This window comes from Puma concolor, chromosome B1 (genome assembly GCF_028749965.1).
Source record: "Puma concolor isolate L17-30 chromosome B1, mPumCon1.1.hap2, whole genome shotgun sequence".
NCBI lineage: Eukaryota > Metazoa > Chordata > Mammalia > Carnivora > Felidae > Puma > Puma concolor.
In genome coordinates, this window is record NC_141670.1 from 35,944,240 (window position 1) to 35,967,477 (window position 23,238).

Genomic DNA, 23,238 nt, shown 5'->3' on the forward strand with positions numbered 1-23,238 from the left:
CCCCCAAAACCCTGTACTCGTTAGTAATTACTCCCCACTCTCACCCACATCCTCATTCTCTGGAAACCAGTCATCTCTTTTCTGTGTCTATGGATTTGCCTATTCTGGACAGTTCATTGAAATGGAAGAATATAAAATGCAGCTTTTTTACATCAAGCTCTTTCACCGAGCTTAATATTGTCAAGGTATCTCTCATTTTTAAACAGTTTTTCCTGGATATAGAGTTCTTATTCAACCTTTTTCTTTCATTACTTTGAATATGTCATCTCACTTCCTTTTGATCTCCATGATTTCTGATGAAAGATCAGGTCTTAATCTTACTGAAGATGCCTTGAATATAGTAAGTGGCTTTCTCTTGGTGCTTTCATGATTCATGCTCTTTCAGCAATTTTAGTGTGATGTGTCTAGGTGTGGATATCTTTGAGTTTTTACTACTTAGTATTCATTGGGCTTCTTGGATAAGTTTGCTACTGGTTTTCATCAAATATGAGAATTTGGGGCTATTCTTCCTTCCAATATTCTTTCTTCTCCATTCTCTCTGTTGTCCTTCTGAGAATCACATTATGTTTATGCTGGTACGATTAGTGGTGTCCCATGAGATCTCTGAGTCATTTTCTTCATTCTTTTTTTCTTCATTTTCCCCACACTGGATAATCTCAATTGACCTGTCTTCAAGATTGTTGGTTATTTCTTCTGCCTAGTCAAATCTGATATTAAACTCCTCCACTGAAATTTTCATTTATTGTATTTTACAACTCCAGAATTTCTGTATGGTTTTGAAAAAATTTTTTAAACATCTTTTTATTCAGATATAATTCACATACCATACACCCCACCAATTTAATGTGTAAAATTTACTGACTTTTGGTATATTCATAGATATGTACAATATTACATCAGAAACATTACCACCCTAACCACCATTTCATCCTCTCTCCCCACCTCAGGCCTAAGCAACCACTGTATACCTTTTGTCTCTGGTATCTCCCTCTCCTGAACATTTAAAAAAAAATTTTTTTAAGTTTATTTATTTGGAGAGAGACAGTACGAGTAGGGGAGGGGCAGACAGAGAGGGAGACAGAGAATCCCAAGCAGGCTCCATACTGCCAGCACAGAACCCGATGTGGGGCTTGATCTCACGAACCATGACATGATGACCTGAGCTGAAACCAAGAGTTTCAGTTTGGAAGTTTCAGCTTGGAAGCTTAACCAACTGAACCCCCCCAGGTACCCCCTGAACACCTGAATAAATGGAATCTGTGGTCTTCTGTTCACTGAAATGACTGGCTTCTTTAATGTGGTATAACATTTTCAAGATTCAAGAAATGCATGCTATTTGACTCACCTGTTCCACATTTTCCCTCTCTTCCTTTTTTTTAAGTTTTTAAAAAATTATTATGCTTTCTCTTATCTTGATATTTATATACTTTTATTATACTTTTAGTGGCTAACCTGGAAATCACAACATAGATCCTTAACGAATCTAGTGTAATATAAATTAGTATATTAAACAATTCAAGCAACTAAAAGCAACAGAATTTCATTTACTTCCTCCTGATGTATGCACTATTGTCATTAATTTGAAATTTTTTTTTTTTAACGTTTATTTATTTTTGAGACAGAGAGAGAGCATGAATGGGGAGGGGCAGAGAGAGAGGGAGACACAGAATCTGAAGCAGGCTCCAGGCTCTGAGCTGTCAGCACAGAGCCCGACGCGGGGCTCGAACTCACAGATCATGAGATCATGACCTGAGCCGAAGTCAGCCGCTTAACCGACTGAGCCACCCAGGCGCCCCTAATTTGAAATTTAAACACACACATGAATATATATCAGGATATATATTATCAGGATAGTATATTATCTTAGATGGTATGTATTCATTCAAATTTATCCCATTTTTGCCACTTTTATTCTTAAAACCACTTCTAAGCTGCTCTCTAGGATAATTTTCCTTCCAGGTAAAGAATGCCATTTAGTATCTTCCTTCAATACAAGCTTGCCAGTGACAGAAAGTCTCAATTTTTTTATTTGTCATGGAATGTCTTTATTTCACTTTATTAAAAATTAGTTTTAGTGAATACTAGATTCTATGATAGCAATTTTTTTTTTAAGATTTTATTTTTTTTCAATAATGTCTACATCCATTATGGGGCCTGAACTCACGACCCCAAGATCAGAGTTGCGTGCTCTACTGACTGAACCAGCCAGGCACCCCTGGCAGTTATTTTCTTTAAGCACTGTATAGCTATTAATTTTATTATCTTGTGGCTTACACTTTTCCTTTTGACAAGTTAGCTTTTAGTCCATTTGTTGCTCTTTTAACGTAACCTTTCTTTTATTTTCCTTTCACTGTTCTTAACGTGTGTGTGTATGTGTATTTGTCTTTCAAGACTTTTATTACAATGTGCCTAGTATACTTTTGTTTTTATACATCCTACTTGGGATTTTGTGGGTATCTTGTATCTGTGCTTTGTTATTTTCTATCATGACTCTTGGAATATTCTTTATTATTGTCTTTTCAGGTATTTCTTCTGTTGTATACCCTCTTTAACTTCCCTCTGGGCCACTTATGCATATATTATATTTTAACCCTTTATCTCCCATCCCTTTGTATCTCAATGTTTCAGTTTGATATTTTTCTTATCTTTCAGTTGACTTTTTTTTTTTTTTGGTTTATTTTTGAGAGAGACAGAGACAGAGACAGAAGAGAGAGAGTTCGTGTGCATGTGCGCAGAAACTGGTGAGGGGCAGAGAGAGAGGGAGACAGAGGATCTGAAGTGGGCATTGCACTGACAGCAGAGAGCCTGATATGGGGCCTGAACTCAACAACCGTGAGATCATGACCTGAGCCAAAGTCAGATGCTTAACCAACTGAGCCACCCAGGCACCCCATCTTTCAGTTGACTATTTACTGCCTCAATTAAGTCTAAACTACTGTCACCCATTTTTATACAAGGAACAGACTCTAATCAAATATGACTAGTAGTGCTTTTATAAGAATATATTAGGGGGGGTGCCTGGGTGGCTCAGTTGATTAAGCATCTGACTCTTGATTTCAGCTCATGCCATGATCTCATGGTTTGTGGGACTGATCCTTGCATCAGGCTCATGCTGACAGTGCAGACCCTGCTTGGGATTCTCTCCCTCTCTCTTAGTCCCTCCCCCACTTGTGCACACATGTGCTCTCTCTCTCTCTCTCAAAATAAATAAATAAACTAAAAAAAAAAAAAAAAAGGAAGATATCAGGACACAGATCCTGATATACACAGGATGAAGACAGTATCTATAAGACAAAAAGAGAAACCTCAGAAGAATCCAGCCCTTCCAAGAAACAGTAAAATATGGCCCATTCACATGAAAAAAAAAGTAGTCAATAGAAACTTCCTGGGATAAATCCAGATGGCTTTACTGGACAAGGACAAGGACTTTAAACCAGTATTTTATTTTATTTATTTATTTTTTATAATGTATTTATTATTTTTTTTTAATGTTTATTTTTGAGAGAGAGAGAGACAGAGAGCGAATGGGGGAGGGGCAGAGAGAGAGGGAGACACAGAATCTGAAGCAGGCTCCAGGCTCTGAGCTGTCAGCACAGAGCCCAATGCGGGGCTCAAATTCATGATCTGCAAGATCATGACCTGAGCCAGAGTCAGACGCTTAAGCGACTGAGCCACCCAGGCATCCCCAAACCAGTATTTTAAATACTGTCCAGGGGTGCCTGGGTGGCTCAACTGACTGGGTGGCTCAGTCGCTTAAGCATATGGTTAAGCATCTGACTTGGGCCCAAGTCATGATTTCACAGTTTGTGGATTCGAGCCTGGCGTCAGGCTCTGTGCTGACAGCTCAGAGCCTGGAGCCTGCTTCAGATTCTGTATCTCCCTCACTCTCTGCCCCTCCCCCATTCGCGCTGTCTCTGTCTCTCAAAAATGAATAAATGTTAAAAAATTTTTTTTCAAATACTGTTCAAAGAACTAAAGAAAACCAGATCTGAAATCTTTAAAGAAAGTATAGGAAGTATCTCACCAAAAAGATCATCAATGAAGAGAAAGAAGTTACAAGCAAGAACCAAATAGAAATTCTGGAGTTAAATGGGGCGCCTGGGTGGCTCAGTCAAGTCAGTTAAGCATCTGACTTTGGCTCAGGTCACGGTCTCATGGCTTATGAGTTCAAGCCCTGCACTGGGCTCTGTGATGACAGCCTGGAACCTGCTTCGGATTCTCTGTCTCCCTCTCTCTCTGCCTCCCACCCCTGGTTTGTGATCTGTCTCTCTCTCAAAAATAAACATTAAAAAAATTTTAAAAAAAATTCTGGAGGTAAAAAGTGTAATAACTGAAAGGGAAAATTCCACCAGAGGGGCTTGACAGCAATTTGACTAGGCATAAGAAATAACCATTGAAGCAGGAGATAGGTCAATTGAGATTATCCAGTATGAAAAAGAAGAAGGGAAAAGAAGAAAAATGCACACAGCCTCTGAAACAATGTGATGTCATCAAACATACCAAATACAAATAACTGTAGTCTCAGTAGGAGAGGTGAGAGAGAAAGGGTCAAAAAGGATATGTGAAGAAACAGTGGACCCGAAATTACCAAACTTGATGAAAAATTTAACTGAACATCCAAGAAGCCTAAGGAATACAAATTAGGATAAACTCAAATTTGATCTTCAACATCAGCTATTCTCTAGGTCTCCAGCCTGCTGACCCACTCTGAAGTTTTTGGACTTGCCAGCCTCCATAAATTATGTAAGCCTTAACGTAAACAAATCTCCTTCTATACACACACACATACACACACACACTACTGATTCTGTTTCTCTGGAGAACCATAATATAGAATTAGCACACAAAAACAGGAGAATAGAATCACATAAGAACAAAGTTTTTATGTACTACCAAAATCAATTTGGTATTAATCTGAACAAGATTGTTAAAAATTAATATGCAAAAAAAGCATTTGATAAAACCCAACATGCTTTCAACATAAAAATGCTCATCAAATTATGAACAAAAGGAAACTTCCTTAACATGATAAAACAAGTTTACGGAAAACTCACAGTTAACATATACTTAATACTGAAACACTTAAAATTATTCCCTAGTAAGTTCAAATTTATAGATTCAAAGCAATCTATAAATTCAGTGCATTCCTTATCAAAATTCCAATGGCTTTTTTTTTTTTTCAGAGATGGAAATCTCATATGAAATTCTAAGGGGCACTGAACAGCTAAAACAATATTGAAAAAAGAAAACCTGGAAGACTCACACTTTCCAATTTCAAAACTACCTAAAAAATAAAAAACAGGGGTGCCTGGGTGGCTCATTCAGTTGAATGAGCTCAAGTCATGATTTTGAGGTTTGTAAGTTTGAGCCCACATCAGGCTCTGTGCTGACAGTTCAGAGCCTGGAGCCTGCTTTGCATTCTGTGTCTCCCCCTCTCTCTCTCTCTCTGCCTCTCCACTGCTTGGACTCTTTCTCTCTCAAAAATAAAAATAAACATTTAAAAAAATAAGATCTATCAACATTATAAAAAATAATAAGTAAAAATAAAAAAACAGTAATCAAAACAGTCTTGTACTGACAAGAATGATATTTAGACCAACAGAATTTAGACTTCAGAGATAAACTCTATGAAGTAAACATCTATGCCCAACTGATTTTTTAAAAATATTTATTTTGAGAGAAAGTGAGAGCATGCACACACAAGCAGGGGAGGCACAGGCAGAGAGCGGGAGAGAGAGAATCCCAAGCAAGCTATGTCAGTGTAGAGCCTGACAAGGGGCTTGATCGTACAAACTGCATGATCATAACCTAAGCCAAAATCAAGAGTTTGACACTTAACTGAGCCATCCAGGCACCCCTATGCCCAGCTGATTTTTTAAATTTTTTAAAAAGTTTATTTAAAATTTTTTTAAATTTATTTATTTTGAGAGAGTGAGCAGACCAACAGGCAGATCCAGAGGGAGAGAATCCCAAGCAGGCCCCATGCTGTCAGCACACAGCCCAACACAGGGCTTTATCTCATGAACCATGAGATCATGACCTGAGCCAAAATGAAGTTGGACACTGAACCAATTGAGCCACCCAGATGCCCCCCAACCAAACAAGGATGCCAAAACCATTTAAACAAGGATGCCAAAACCATTCTATGGAGAAGGAATACAGACTCCTCAACAAGCGGTGCTGGGATAAGCGGATAACCACATGTCAAAGAATAAAGATGGATCCCTACCTCACTCCATATATAAAATATAACTCAAAATGGATCAATGACCTAAATACAGGAGGTAATACTCAAAATTGTTACATGAAAACATAGGGGTAAATGTTCACGACCTCAGATTTGGCAACACATTCTTAGATTTGACACCAAAAGCAAAAAAAGAAAAAGAAAAATACAAAAATTAGACTTTATAAAAACTAAAAATTTTTATGCATCAAATTAACATTATCAAGAAAGTGAAGACATCCTATAGGATGGGACAAAATATTTGCAAATCACTTATCAAATAAGCATTCTGTATCCAAAATATGTAAAAAAAACTCTTTACAAGTCAACAACAAAAAGACAAATAGCTCAATTAAAAAATGGGGAAAAGATCTGAAAAGACTTCTTCAAAGAAGATATACAAATGGACAATAAGCACATGAAACGATGTTCAACATCACTGGTTATTAAGGAAATGCAAGTTAAAACCACAGTGAGATACCACTTCACAATGGTTATAGTTAAAAATGGAAAACAAAGTATTGGCAAGGATGCAGAGAAATTGAGACCCCTATACATTGCTGGTAGGAAAGAAAATGCTGTAACCACTGCAGAAAAGTTTGCTCGTTCCACAAAAAGTTGAATACAGAATTACCTTATGGCCCATCAATTTTACTCCTAGGTATCTACCCAAAAGAAATGCAAATATGTACTCAAGCAAATACATAATCAAGCATGTTACAGCAGTATTCTAAAGTCAAAAGGTGGGAACAAGTCCAAATGTCCATCAATAATGAATAGATAAACCAATTGTGGAATAAATATGCAATGGAATATTATTCATCCATACAAAAAAACAAAACTTGCATGAGCTACAACTACATGAGCTACAACTTGCATGAGCCTTAAAAACACACTGAAGCAATAAGGCAGACACAAAATGTCATGCATTTTACGATTACTTCTATATAACCCAAAATCAATAAATGAGAGACAGAAAAGCACAGTAGACATAATCAGTAAGTAGGGGGGAGAGTAAATGGGGAATCATTATCTTGAGGATCAAAAAGAGGTTGGAAGTAATAAGCAGTTATTTTGGTGTGCTTGTTTGTCTGAGGTGACACCTGGATCCATGAAATGACACTGGGGGCTACGGCAATGCAGAAATGGGTTGAATCTCGATATTTCTCTTACACCCTCAGAAGTGCAAAATGCCAACAGGAATTCTTCTGACAAGAGGAGATACAGAGAATGCAGATGGTTCTGGGGTAGATTCCCTGAGCGGAAGGCCTTGCACATAGTTGGCAAGTTACACGGACCCTGGTAGCTCCGGGAGGCAACAAACAGTTCTTGACATAAACAGACATCTATTGTTGACTGGGCTATGCATACCTGCTGGTAGATATAAATGTTCAAAATACTAAACAAAAGGACTGAAACAGAAGATACTGCACCAATTTGGACTGCCAACTCACATTTCCTCAGACCAAGGAACATATTTTCACCCTCAGAGTAACAGTTTGGTAGAGAATAGAATGGGCAATTGAAACGTTTTTTGTCTAACACCAAAGGGATAAAGTCGAGAAAGGCTGATGTGCATGCTTTCGAGAGTGTGTACTAACATTCAACATGAACAGGGCCCAGAAAATGTCCCTCCCCTTCCCTGGGGGATCTAGAGAAGAGGGAGTGGAGAAGAATGCTAGTATAACAATATTTTGTTTTCCCCACAAAATCTCAATATTCTTTTTTCCTACTGGTTCTCAGACCAGAGCTGAAACTGCAGGTGTTAGAACTGGGATGAACTGTGTATTTGTTCACTAGGTCTACCATAACAAAGTACCACACTAACTGAGTGGCTTCAACAACACAAATGCATTGTTTCACAGGGTTAGAGGACAAGAGTCTAACATCAGGGTGCTGGCAGGGTTGACTCCTTCTGAGGGCTATAAGGGACAATCTGTTCTACGACCTCCCTCCTAGCCTCTGGTGGCCTTAAGTGTTCCTTGGCTTGTACATGGTGATCTTTGTCTTCACATTGTCTTTTGTCTACATGTATCCACCCCTGTGTTCAAATCTCCTCCTTTCATTAAGACCACAGTCATATTGGATTGGGGCCCACTCTAATGACCTCATCTTAACTCCATCTCATCTGCAAAGGTCCTATTTCCAAACACATTCACTAGTACTGGGTGGTGGTTAGAACTTCAGTATCTTTGTTGGGGGTAGGAGGAGATACAATTCAACCTATAACAATCCCTAAGCAAAAAACTGTAATCAGGGATGCCTGGGTGGCTCAGTCGGTTGGGCAGGCTACTTCAGCTCATGTCATAATTTCATTGTTTGTGGGTTCGAGCCCCGTGTCAGGTTCTGTGCTGACAGCTCAGAGCCTAGAGCCTGCTTCGGATCCTGTGTCTCCCTTTCTCTCTTTGTGCCCCTCCCTAGCTTGTGCTCTGTCTCTCTGTCTCAAAAATGAATAAATGTTAAAGAAAAAAAACTGTAGTCGTATATATTTTTTATAACTATATTTTTAAACCTTTATGATAAAATTCCTAAGGGCCTCATGAGGTGCTTTGATCCCCTCTAGCAAAAATGGAGGTTCACAGGAAATACAACTAAATTGTATTTAGCTAGGGGCGCTTAGGTGGCTCAGTCAGTTGGGAGCCCGACTCGGCTCACGTCAAGATCTCACTGTCCATGAGTCCAATCTCCGCATTGGGCTCTGTGCTGATGGCCTAGAGCCTGTTTCAGATTATGTGTCTCCCTCTCTCTCTGCCCTTCCCCCACTCACACTCTGTCTCTCTCAAAAGTAAATAAACATTAAAAAAAAAAAAAAAACCTTTATAAACTGTATTTAGCTAGAGGTCAGAGAGTTCACTAATTCTGAACCTGTGTAACCCTTCCCTATTAATGAGAATGGATTAAGGGGGAAGCACCTGCCATCCTAGCACTGCTGTCAGCAATCTACACCAGCACAGTGGCCAAACCTAACACTGGCTCCAAAAGTAGAAATGTTAGGGTAGAACTGGAAAGATGAAAGAATGGGAGCTGAGGATAAAAGAATGAATCAATCGTTATGCAATATTGTATTTGTATCTCAAATAGGCTTAGAGTAAGAGATGATCCTATTGTGTGTTAGCTCAAGTATACCAGCAACCTGAAAGGGTGAAGCCATGTTGCTGAGACTACTTTTGCTTTTAGAACCTGACAATGTCAAATGGAAGTCTGGAAATGTAACTGGCATAGTTCTGGGAGACATTTTGGTCATGTAATATGATGAAAAACTAATTATTCATGCCTGAGTGGGACTCTAGCAACATGCCACTATCTTTTGACTCATATTTCAGATTATATTTACTACCATATCACAATGTGATGTGACACTAACCTCACTGGTAAGATTCAGTTATATTACTTACACAAATCTTATGATAATCCTGATACTGATAATCAAATATATTGGGAAATTGGGTTAATGCTTCTTCAGGATATAAAACTGATGGAACAAATGACCTGAGAAAGCACTAGATTGGTTAACAAACCACCAGCTACTTTCTATGCCAAAGAGTTCTGTACAAATTTATTGTGTACAAACAGTGGCAAAACAAGGGTGGGGGGAAGGCAATTAAATTAGAACAAAAATATGAAAATGTATGTAACAGCTTTAAAGAGCAGATTAGTTGTTTCTTTAAATCTATCCTTACTCCACACTGGCTCCTCCACTTATAAGGCATATTCATAATGATATACTGGACAAATGGAATGCAGTGAACGTGATACTGCATAACTTTCAAGGCTAAGGTATAAAAGCAACATGACTTCCACGTGACTCTCAGTTTCTTGGAAACCGTACATCTTGAACTCTGCCACCACAATGTGAGGAAGCCCAAACTAGCTCATGTGGAAAGACCACATGAAGAGGCACCAGAGCCCACTGCATCCTGTCCAACTTCTTGACTTAAACGTTATAAATGCTCACGGCATGCTACTAAGTTTTATGGTAAATCTGTTACACAGCCATCAATAACCAAGCAGTGCTCAAGTAATTTACAACCCGGAGAAATAAGGATGCAAATAACTAATATAAGGCAGGATATAACATCCACTAGACAGAATATAAACAAAGGGCCTTGGAAGAGGAAGGAACATAAAGAAATAAGTCTCTTTACGGGAAAAAGCAGTGGGGAGAAATGGAAAAGCCTTCACAGAAGTAATCTTTGAGCTAGGCCTTAACAGACAGAACTTGAAGGAAAACCATAGCATCAACAACAAGGAAAAGGAAGGTGTGGGGAGGGAGTTAAGATGGCAGAGAAATAGGGGAACCAGGATTTTCCTTGTCCCTCAAACACAGCTGTATTGAGGTCATTATCACTTGGAACACCCAGGAAATTGATCTGTGGAGTGGCAGAAGGATCTCCACAGTTGGAGGGAAACAGCTTGGCAGGATCAAGGCTTCCCCTCACCTTTCCTTTTGTTTCCCAGGGTTACTTCAACAAATGAATCAAAGCATACCTGGTTGAAGGTCTAAACACCCCACTACTACAATCAAGGAAGAGCTCTACAGAGGACTGACTAGTGGGATAAAGCAGCCAAAGCACAACAGAGTGCATGCAACACACGCCTGAAACGCTTGCTGAAGTGCCAGGCTTTAGACAGTGTTATGACTCCTTCTTAATATAATACTCTCAGGTGCAGGACACATAACAAGCTTTTAAAACATGCAAAAGACAGAAACTTAGCCAAAATGATAAAACAGAGGAATTTTCCCCAAAAGAAAGTTCAACAAGAAATCACAGCCAGAGAATTGCCAAAACAGATATAAACAATATATGTGAACAAGAATTTAGAGTAATGGTCGTAAGACTAATACTTGGGCTTTAAGAAAGCACAGAAGACACCAGAGAAACTCTTGCCTGCAGAGATCAAAGACCTAAGAACTAGTCAGGATGAATTTAAAAACGCTATCACTGAGATGCAAAGTAAACTAGTAAACTAGTTACAGTGACTAGGCAAGGATGGAAGAAGCAGAGGAGAGAATAGGTGAAACAGAAGATAAAATTATGGAAAATAATGAATCTGAAAAAAAGAGAGAGAGGAAAGTACTAGATCATGAACTACGTGATTCCATGAAATTAAACAAAATCTGTATCATAGGAGTAACAGAAGAGGAAAAGCAAAAGAAAGGAGCAGAAGATTTATTTGAACAAATTATAGCTGAGAATTTCCTTAATCTGGAGAAAGAAACAGGCATCCAAGTCCAAGAGGCAAAGATAACTCCCTTCAAAACCAACAAAACAGGTCAGTACCATGACATATCATAATGAAACTGGCAAAATACAAAGATAAAAAGAGAATTCTGAAAGCAGCTAGGGACAAAAGGTCCTTAGACTACAAGGGTAGACACATAAGGTTAGTAGCAGAACTGTCCACTGAAACTTGGCAGGCCAGAAGAGAGTGGCAGGAAATATTCAGTGTGTTGAATAAGAAAAATATGCAGCCAAGAATCCTTTATCCAGCAAAGCTGTCATTCAGAATAGAAGGAGAGAGAAAGACTTTCCCACACAAACAAAAACTAAAGGAGTTTGTGACCACTAAACCAGCCCTGCAAGAGATCCTATGGGGGACTATGTGAGTGGAGAGACCATCACAACAAACACGAAATGTACAGATAACAGAATGGTACTAAATTAGTATCTTTAAATTATGATTCTGAATGCAAATGGACTAAATAAAAAGGCACAGGGTATCAGACTGGATAAAAAGACAAGATCCATCTATATGCTGTCTACAAGAGACTCATTTTATTTAATATTTATTTTTGAGAGAGAGAGAGCTACAGAGCACACGCATGCATGCTGGGGGGGGGCAGAGAGAGGGAGACACAGAATTGGAAGCAGGCTTCAAACGTTGGAGCTGTCAGCACACAGTCCAATGCAGGGCCTGAACTCACAGACTGCAAGATCATGACCTGAGCCAAAGTTGGACACTTAACTGACTGAACCACCCAGGCACCCCTAAGAGACTCATTTAAAAAAAAATTTTTTTTTTTTACATTTTATTTATTTTTGATAGATAGAGACAGACAGAGCACAAGCAGGGGAGGGGCAGAGAGAGACGGAGACACAGAATCCGAAGCAAACTCCAGGCTCCAAGCTGTCAGCACCGAGCCCGACGCGGGGCTCGAACCCACAAATTGCGAGATCATGACCTGAGCCGAAGTTGGACACTCAACCAACCGAGCCACCCAGGCACCCCTCTGAGAGACTCATTTTAGACCTGAGGACACCTGCAGACTGAAAGTGAGGGGATGGAAAACCATCTATCATGCTAATGGACATCAAAAGAAAGCTGAAATGGCCATACTTGTATCAGACAAACTAGATTTTAAAGACTGTAACAAGAAATGAAGAAGGGCATTATATCATAATTAAGGGATCTATCCATCAAGAGGAGTTAACAATTGTAAATATTTATGCCCCCAACATGAAAGCACCCAAATATATAAATCAATTAATCACAAAGAAACTTAATTGATAATAATACCATAATTGTAGCAGACTTTAATCTTTATTTATTTTTGAGAGACAGACAGAGTGTGAGCAGGGGAGGAGCAAAGAGAGAGGAAGACACAGAATCCGAAGCAGGCTCCAGGCTCCGAGCTGTCAGCACAGAGCCCGAAGCAGGGCCAGAACCCATGAACCACGAGATCACGACCTGAGCCGAAGTTGGATGCTCAACTGACTGAGCCATCCAGGTGCCCCAATTGTAGCAGACTTTATTTATTTTTTTTAATGTTTATTTATTTTTGACAGAGAGAGAGAGAGATACAGAGCTTGAGCGGGGGAGGGGCAGAGAGAGAGGGAAACACAGAATCCAAAGCAGGCTCCAGGCTCCGAGCTGTCAGCACAGAGCCCGACGCGGGGCCCGAACTCATGGACTGCGAGATCATGACCTGAGCTGAAGTCAGATGCTCAACCGACTGAGCCACCCAGGCGCCCCTAGCAGACTTTAATACTTCACTTACAACAATGGACAGATCATCTAGGCAGAAAATCAATAAGGAACCAAGAGCTCTGAATGACACACTAGACCAGATAGACTTAACAGATATATTCAGAACACTTTACCCTAAAGCAGAAGAATACACATTCTTCTTTAGTGTGCACATGGAACATTCTCCAAATAGGTCATATTTTGGGTCGTGACACAGCCCTCAACAGGTACAAAAAAACTGAGATCATACCATGAGTATTTTCAAATCATATTATGAAATTTGAAATCAACCACAAGAAAAAACTTGGAAAGCCCCCAAAATACATGGAGGTTAAAGAACATCCTACTAAACAATGAATGGGTTAACCAGGAACTTAAAGAAGACATAAAAAAAAAAAATACATGGAAGCAAATTAAAATGAAAACATGACAGTCCAAACCCTGTGGGATGCAGCAAAGGCAGTCCTAATAGGAAAATACAATGCAATTTAGGCCTATCTTAAGAAAGGTCCCAAATACACAACCTAACCTTACACCTAAAGAAGCCAAAAAAGGGGGCGCCTGGGTGGCGCAGTCGATTAAGCGTCCGACTTCAGCCAGGTCACGATCTCGCAGTCCGTGTGAGTTCGAGCCCCGCGTCGGGCTCTGGGCTGATGGCTCAGAGCCTGGAGCCTGTTTCCGATTCTGTGTCTCCCTCTCTCTCTGCCCCTCCCCCGTTCATGCTCTGTCTCTCTCTGTCCCAAAAATAAATAAACGTTGAAAAAAAAATTAAAAAAAAAAAAAAAAAAAAAAGCCAAAAAAGGAGCAGCAAATAAAGCCCAAATCCAGCAGAAAAGGGGAAATCATAGAAATTAGAGCAGAAATAAATGTTACAGAATCCAAAAAAATAAAAAAACAAAAACAGTAGAACAGATCAATGAAACTAAGAACTGGCTTTTGGAAAAAATAAACAAAATTGATAACCCCTAGCCATACTTCTCAAAAAGAAAGGACCCAAACAGATAAAATCACAAATGAAAGACAAGAGATCACAACGAACACCACAGAAATACAAACAATTATAAGAGAACTATAAAAATCATATGCCAACAAACTGGACAATCTGGAAGAAATGGACAAATTCCCAGACACACACACACACACACACACACACTACCAAAACTCAAACGGGAAGAAACAGAAAATCTGAACAGACCCATAGCCAGCAAAGAATTTGAATCGTTTATCAAAAAAATCTCCCAAGAAATAAGAGTCTTGGGCCAGATGGCTTCCCAGGGGAATTCTACCAGACATTTAAAGCAGAGTTAATACCTATTCTTCTCAAACTATTCCAAAAAATAGAAATGGAAGGAATGCTTCCAAACTCATTCTATGAAACCAGCACTACCTTGATTTCAAAACCAGAGACCCCACTAAAAAGGAGAATTACATGCCAATATCCCTGATGAACCTTGATTCAAAAAAACTCAACAAGATACTACCAAATCGAATTCAACAGTATATTAAAAGAATTATTCACCACGATCAAGTGGGATTCATTCCCGGGCACAAGACTGGTTCAATATTCGCAAATCAGTCAACATGATACAGCACATTTGAAGAAAGGATAGGAACCATATGATCTTGTCAGTAGATGCAGAAAAAGCATTTGACAAAGTACAGCATCCTTTCTTGATAAAAACCCTCAAGAAAGTCGGGACAGAAGGAACATACCTTAACATCATAAAAGCCATATATGAAGGCCCACAGCTAATATCCTCAATGGGGAAAAACCGAGAGCTTTCCCCCTCAGGTCAGGAACACAATAGGGATGTCCACTCTCACCATTGTTGTTTTACATAGTGTTGGAAGTCCTAGCCTCAGCAATCAGACAACAAAACGAAATAAAAGGCATCCAAATTGGCAAAGAAGTCAAACTTTCACTCTTCGCAGATGACATGACACTACATGGAAAAACCTGAAAGATTCCACCAAAAACTACTAGAGCTGATGCATGAATTCAGCAAAGTCGTGGGATATAAAATCAATGTACAGAAATCAGTTGCATTTCTATACATCAATAATGAAGCAACAGAAAGAGATATCAAGGAATAAGTCCCATTTACAATTGCACCAAAAACCATAAAACACCTATGAATAAACCTAAGCAAAGAGGTAAATGATCTGTACACTGAAAATTATAGAAAGCTTATGAAAGAAAATGAAGAAGACAAAGAAATGGTAAAATATTTCATGCTCATGGATTGGAAGAACAAATACAGTTAAAATGTCAATACTACCCAAAGCAATCTACACATTCAGTCCAATCCTTATCAAAATAACATAAGCATTCTTCACAAAACTAGAACAAAGAATCCTAAAATTTGTATGGAACCACGAAAGACCCCAAATAGCCAAAGTACTGCTGAAAAAGAAAACCAAAGCTGAAGGCATCACAATCCTGGACTTTAACCCGTAAAAACAAACACATAGACCAATGGACTAGAATAGAGAACCCAGAAATGGACAAATAAATGGCCAACTAATCCTTGACAAAGCAGGAAAGAATATTCAATGGAAAAAAGACAGTCTCTTTAGCAAATGGTGCTGGGAGAACTAGACAGCAACATGCAGAAGAATGAAACTGGACCACTTTCTTACACCATACACAAAAATAAATTCAAAATGGATGAAAGACCTAAATGTAAGACAGGAAACCATCAAAATCCTACAGGAGAATGCAGGCAGCAACCTCTTTGACCTAGGCCACAGCAACTTCTTACTCAACATGTCTCTGGAGGCAAGGGAAATAAAAGCAAAAATGAACTATTCGGAACTCATCAAGATAAAAAGCTTCTGCACAGCAAAGGAAACAATCAACAAAACTAAAAGGCAACCAACAGAATGGGAAAAGATATTTGCAAATGACATATTAGATAAAGGGTTAATAGCCAAAGTCTATAAAGAATTTACCAAACTCAACACCCAAAAAAACAAACAATCCAGTAAAGAAATGGGCAGAAGACATGAAGAGGCGCTTTTCCAAAAAAGACATCCAGATGGCAAACAGACACATGAAAAGATGCTCACCATCACTCATCATCAGGGAAATACAAGTCAAAACCACAATAAGATATACCACCTCACACCTGTCAGGAGGGCTAAAATTAACAACTCAGGAAACAATAGATGTTGGCAAGAATGTCGAGAAAGAAGAACGCTTTTGCACTCTGGTGGGAATGCAAACTGGTACAGCTACTCTGAAAACAGTATGGAGGTTCCTCAAAAAATTAAAAATAGAACTACCCTACGACTCTGCAATTGCACTACTAGGCATTTATCCAAAGTATACAGGAGTGCTGATTCAAAGGGACACATGAACCCCAATGTTTATAGCAGTGCTATTAACAATAGCCAAATTATGGAAAGAACACAAATGTCCGTCAATTGATGAATGGATTAAGAAAATGTGGTATATATATACAACGGAATATTACTCAGAGATTAAAAAGGCTGAATTCTTGCCATCTGCAACAATGTGGCTAGAACTGGAGGGTATTATGTGCTAAGTGAAATAAGTCAGTCAGAGAAAGACAGATATCATGATTTCACTCATATGTGGAATTTGAAAAACTCAACACATGAACATAGGGAAAATGAAGGAAAAATAAGATAAAAACAGAGGAGACAAACCATAAGAGACTCTTAAGTACAGAGAACAAACTGAGGGTTGCTGGTGGGGATGGAGTAGAGGTTAAATGGGTGACAAGCATTAAGGAGGGCACTTTTCAGGATGAGCACTGGGTGTCCTTATGTAAGAGATGAAATCACTGGGTTCTACTCCTGAAGCCAACACTACACTGTATGTTAACTAACTTGAATATAAATTTAAAAAAAAAGGAAAAGGAAAAAAAAATGAAGGTGTTAGAACTTGGTGACAAAGTAGTGTATCATACAGGTCTCCTTAGAGACAAAATTCAACTTTTTTTTTTTTTCCTTATCTCTAACACTGAAAAACATCAAACTGTTTGAAGGACAGTGTAGGGAACATTAATCTAAAAGGAAACAAGGTGGAGTTCTAGTGACTGACTGTAATAATATGAAATTATTAAATTTCTTGCTGTTAATCTCCATGCAAAGGGCTAACTCTGACCCTAAGAAATGAAAGCCACTTATCAACGCTTCCTTTGATGTACTGGCCAAGGCAAAACCCAGTATTTTGCTTGCTCATTGTGCCAGACCCAATATCAGTTTAATGACAGCAATTCTCTATGGTTAGCATTCCTGGGAGTTCTAGGGGTGATTATAGGGAGGCATTGGTCTTGAACCAAAATGAAAAGTGCCTAATAATAGTCATAAAAAGCTGAGTAAATTCAAAAGCTTTAATTGCTGAAATTTACCCTCACTTCCCTGATAAGGGCATGAGATTATATCTATAGGCATCAGGCTTATTACAATCTGGGAAATAATCATTACTTACCCAGCAAAATCAAAGCATTTATCTCTTTATGCTGCTCTGTACAAGTAGAAGCCTGAAGGCAGTCCCTTTGAGCTGCCTGTTCAGCAATGACTAACTTTTGAGTCTGTTTAGGAGATTCACCTCCAATATGGGATCCCTCCCACTAAATCAGACTTCCTCTTAAAGTGGTCAGATAGGTAGTCCTTAAAAACAACTCTAGAATTTCTGTTCCCCTTACCTCATAAAACTTTTTTAAGGAACCCACCAGGCATAGCTTCAGGCTATCCACAATCTCCTGATGAGGCATCTGGAACACCACTCGTGAATACCATTTTGTGAGTGTGCTGTGGAGGAGGTAGTAAAGAGAGAGAGAGAGAGGTGAACACACACTCACAGAGGAAGGCTCACAGTCTGAATGTCAGCACACAGGCACCTTTATGCACCGATACGGTATCTAGTAAATGCATTTATGTTACGGATAAAAACATACGTTAATATGAGAAAAGATATATATGTAAGTCATACACAGAATGTAAAAATATAGGCATAATTGTGGCATTTGATACAAAACTGCTTCCAACTGAAAAAATTTCAGATATCCACCAACAGAGGACTAGTTAAATAGTGTTCTGGCATACAATAAATTCCATGCAGCAGTTAAAAAGAATTGGTTGAGATTCTTTGTATTGATATGTGAAAATATCTGCAATATACAATTTAAGTACATAAAACAAGTTAAGAAATAGTATACATAGCAATATGCCATTTTGTAAACATACATGCACCACCTATACGTGTTACTATGCACATAAGTGAGAATTTGAAAAGTATATATACTTCAAACCTTTGGTGGTGGTCAATAAAAGATGGTCCACGAGGAACCCTCACTTTCTAAATTTCTGCAGGTATCTGCATGAACAGGTCTTGTTTTTAATCAGAACAAACAAAAAAATCCCTCATTCCTAGGGGGAAAAAACACCAAGACAGAGCCCCCATTCTGAAGAAGACCAGACCACATTTGAGGCAACAAACTTACAGACCTGACAAGCTTGCTAAACAGACTGCATAAACTAATAGAAAGATAAAGGAGAAAATAGAGTTTAGTATTCTTTTCTAAAGTATACTTTTACTATAATACAAAATATTCAAAAAGTATTTGCTGGATTTACAATAAGATTAGGCATCAAAATGAGGTAACCAAACAAAATGGAACTGAGTAGACTTACAGATTGATGCTTGCAACAAAGCCAACCACGGAGCGCATGCCTCGGTTGGGGTCATGGTAAACATCCATCCCAATCACCATTAATTGTTTCTGGGTTAGAAAACAAAAAACAAACCAGAAAAACCAAGCAATCCATCACCCCATCTTCAATTATTATCTGAACCCCAAAAGCAACATATGAAAATGAATTCTGGAGGAAGAAAGAGACTGTAATCAACTTGACATTTTTTTAAACACTATGAATAAGTCAGAGATCTAGAACAAGGATCAGCATGCTTTTCCTGTAAAGGACCGTACGGTAAGTAACACTGGGCTTTGTGAGCCACAGTCTCTGTAGGAACTACTCAATTTTGTCTGTCATTACAACACAAGAGCAGCCACAGTTAGTCTATAAAGAAGTATAGCTATATTCCAATAAAACTGCATTTAAGGACAATGAAAATGGAATGTCATATAATTTTCATGTGTCAGAAAATATCAGTCTTATTTTTATTGGTTTCAGCTAAGGTTATAGAAACCATTCTCAGCACGTGGGCTACACAAAAGCAGGCCATGAACCATTTAGACCACTAAGCATGGAGAATAAGGATAACTCTATGAGGAAAACTAGGAAAATAGCTAGGTAGGAGTCTCTGGAGAGCTAAATTGAATGAAGAAACATCTCAGCATCACTCACCAGAGGAATATCCACTCCCCAGAGCTCACCACCCAATTTACAATTAATCTGAAGTAAAATTTTCTGGGCCACACTCCGAAGCCTGGTTGGCTGACCAATGGTTCGAACATTGATGACCTATAATAAAGGGGTGTGGAGAAAGGGGACACTATAAGCCTGTCAGACGATATAAACAATCCTGAAGTAAACACTACATTTGTTTAAGAAACCCCAGTTAGCAGGCAATACACTATGCATGACTAGCTCTAATTCTAGGATTTCTATGTAGGCATGCACGCGCACACACAACACACATCAAAACAAAAAGACAACCAAAACCCAAAAACTTTCAAAAGGATCTCACACAGAATAAATTAAACAAACAAACAAACAAACAAACCAACAAACCTACTTAGGATTAACAGCTTTCCCCTTTCAGAGTGAAGCCTATACTCTCAGAACCCAGTCATGTGAAACCACCCAGCAGCTCACTGTCTCAACCAGCAAGAGTACTCATTTGTGGATATGAAGGCAGTATTTATTTACAAAGAGCCTCTGCTTTTCACCAGGTTACTCTAATAAGGGGAACTTTCCACCAGAAGGGTTACACATGATGGCTTCTAATAGTAACTTCAGTTTTTGAACATCTGTACCCCTCTTTTCAAAACCTCAAGGGAGGTTATAGAGTTTCCATGTATGCCTCCTGCCTAGCTCTCCACTCACCTGTGAGGGCACAGGAGCCTGCACACAGCACAGCTTTTTAATAGCCCCATAGAGATCGTCACGTGTTCCCATGATGATGCAAACAACCATCTGTATCTTCCTCTTGAAGAGATAAAGTACATATAAGTCAGGCTTTGGAAGTCGCAGGGGACCTTGATGGGACTCCAGCTGTGGGCAGTCTAAGAGCCTGTGAAGTCATAGGACCTTTAAGGCAAAAGGGACTGAAACAAAGAGGGTAGACACTCCAACCCCGAACAGGTCCTTGAACCTTTGCTGGATTCAGGGCTTCTTTGTAGAAATACGGGATAGAATACCATAAATTATCTAGAGGTGGCCCTGACTACCTGAGTTCTTCCTTAGGAAAATTAAGATGCCTGAACAAAGCAGGCTTGAAAATTTGCAAAGATTACTTTTTAGTTGCTGCTTTCAATTCCCTAGAATGCTTTTACCACTCTCTTCAGTAAACCAAGCACCTTATTACATTCATACCACAAAACTGAGCAAACATGGAATGCAATACCACAAGAAAAGATTCAGAGCCAAGTACAAAGAAATGAAGCTACTGCCAAATCTGTAAGTGGCTTTTCCTAACTTCCTGGTTAGGAGAGAGAATGATATTCCCAGCAGCATATCTCATATAAACATCTGTGATCCCTCACCATTTAAGAGATCCAACACTGGAAACACAGGATCTTTCAGCATAAATAAAGAAAAGTAGCACTGAAGGGAAATGAAAGTGCCAATCCTTTATGCCAGAAACAGCTATTAATGGTAAATCAATAATATATTATTCCAAATCAAGATTAGTGTTAGATTAAGACTTCTCAGAGAACACACGTTCCAGCAATCACATCAAAGAACTTCTGAAGTCACGTAGAACACAGGCTGCACACTGGGAGCCTATGGGTTGGATCTATCAAACACATATAGCTTTTTAGTCCCTGCAATGAGTTACATGTTTTTTTAAATTAACATTTAAACATATGGAGGGGCACACACATACAAATCCAGATTTTTTGTTTCTACTGAAAAACAAATAAATCAAAAATTAATTTGATAATGCTGGGCTTTTATCTGCAGTCATGGGGTTGATTACTCTCTTAAGTTCACTATAGTCCCCTCCTAGCCCACTACACTTGTGTTTCTCATCTGGCTCCTGTAGACATGTGTGGGATAATAAATAAATAATAATAAATTAATGAGTAAATAATAAAAATAATAATAAAATATAATAAAACAGCATGCCCTAAAGACGACAAAGAGACAGTAAGACCAAGATGAGTTAAGTTTGGTAAACATGAATGAAACTTCTATCCATGCTGCATGAAAACTGTTGGAAGTACACTCTTCTAAAGAGAACATGAACAAGTATGAGATTGGGGAGTTGATGCACTACACTGGGCAATTCTTCTGAAAGCACAGCAGAATTATCAATGATCAGGCTCAGGGGGTAGCCATGGCAGAGTACAACTAGCATGGGGAACCAGAAGGAAATTACAAAGACAGAATATGAGGGTGCTGCTCTGGGTGATAACCCAGAGTTGGGGATCAGAGAGATCCCAGAAAAATCTAATTCCAGTACTGATCTCACAACAATGGACTCTTCAAGTCACAGACTAGTTACTTCCCAAAACATTTGCTTTCCTTTGTTCCTTAAGCTTCTTCCTCTGTTTTGTGTGCAAACAGGTAAGAACCGCAGGCTTGAACTACTGAGTTATGAGTGCTATGACCTGCTCAGCTGCAGCGCTCACAATCAGCTATCAGGACCGAGCTGATGGCCCAGGTGCCAAGTTCATCGCCAGAGCAATTCAAATCTTAAGCCAGACCAGACCGTGACAGTGCAGTACTGAATTGTGCAAAATGGCACTGGGCCCAAAAAGTTGCTTTCTGAGCACAACATGTTCTATATAGATAACAAACTAAAGTTAAGTCAGCTATTCTCTCCGTCAATTACGTGAAAAAAGAACACCAGAGTGAGAGAGACTACTGCCAACATACAATGAGAGAATCAATTAACCAAAGGGCATGAAGACTACTTGGTATAGTATTTCATGTGTACATGAGTAAGACACAGATTTCTGGGCATCATAAACAGCAGACTGATAAGCAAGAGAATTTAAAATCAAGTATGCAAGTATTTTAAAACAAGCATTCTAGGGGCGCCTGGGTGGCGCAGTCGGTTAAGCGTCCGACTTCAGCCAGGTCATGATCTCGCGGTCCGTGGGTTCGAGCCCCGCGTCAGGCTCTGGGCTGATGGCTCGGAACCTGGAGCCTGTTTCCGATTCTGTGTCTCCCTCTCTCTCTGCCCCTCCCCTGTTCATGCTCTGTCTCTCTCTGTCCCAAAAATAAATAAAAAACGTTGAAAAAAAATTAAAAAAAAAAAAAACAAGCATTCTACTCATATACTCAAATTAGTTTATTACCTCAACTCCTAGCATGGATTGAATGCTTCTGACATAGGTCTCAATTCGATCATCCTTTAGTTCAACCCAGGCTGGTGGGCTCAGGCGCATACCAATGGGGCCAGCTATCTTTTCCAACATATTAACCAGTTCTCGGGCCTGATCCATTGCTCTCTTTGGGTAAAACAGTGCCCAGAAATGCATGGGGACCTAGGAATAACCACAAGCTATTTTTAGCACTTCCCACAACTTAAACACTCCAAACTCACACCCAAGAGATATTAGTCTAGAGAAGAAACTGCTTTTAATTCTCTCTTGCTTGAGTCCTTTTTGATCTAATTCCTATAACTAACATAGTTGTGGGTGATAAGTAAACTGTGGCATACTCCCACAGTGGAACACTGTATACTTGTAAGTATACTTTTCCTTTAAATATATTTCAGGGGCGCCTGGGTGGCGCAGTCGGTTAAGCGTCCGACTTCAGCCAGGTCACGATCTCGCGGTCCGTGAGTTCGAGCCCCGCGTCAGGCTCTGGGCTGATGGCTCAGAGCCTGGAGCCTGTTTCCGATTCTGTGTCTCCCTCTCTCTCTGCCCCTCCCC

The 23,238-nt window shown here is 39.3% G+C and overlaps 1 protein-coding gene across 1 annotated transcript in view; it reads right to left on the reverse strand.

Moving 5' to 3' along the window:
• The window catches only part of PIWIL2 (piwi like RNA-mediated gene silencing 2), an 82,075-nt gene that overhangs the window by 25,633 nt on the left and 33,204 nt on the right, over nucleotides 1-23,238 (reverse strand). The window contains exons 16-20 of the mRNA XM_025932952.2: nucleotides 22,660-22,848; nucleotides 20,237-20,338; nucleotides 19,535-19,651; nucleotides 18,860-18,948; nucleotides 17,872-17,977 (exon numbers count right to left, since the gene is read on the reverse strand). Of these exons, the coding sequence (XP_025788737.1) occupies nucleotides 17,872-17,977; nucleotides 18,860-18,948; nucleotides 19,535-19,651; nucleotides 20,237-20,338; nucleotides 22,660-22,848 (603 nt within the window). The remainder of the gene's footprint in view (nucleotides 1-17,871; nucleotides 17,978-18,859; nucleotides 18,949-19,534; nucleotides 19,652-20,236; nucleotides 20,339-22,659; nucleotides 22,849-23,238) is intronic.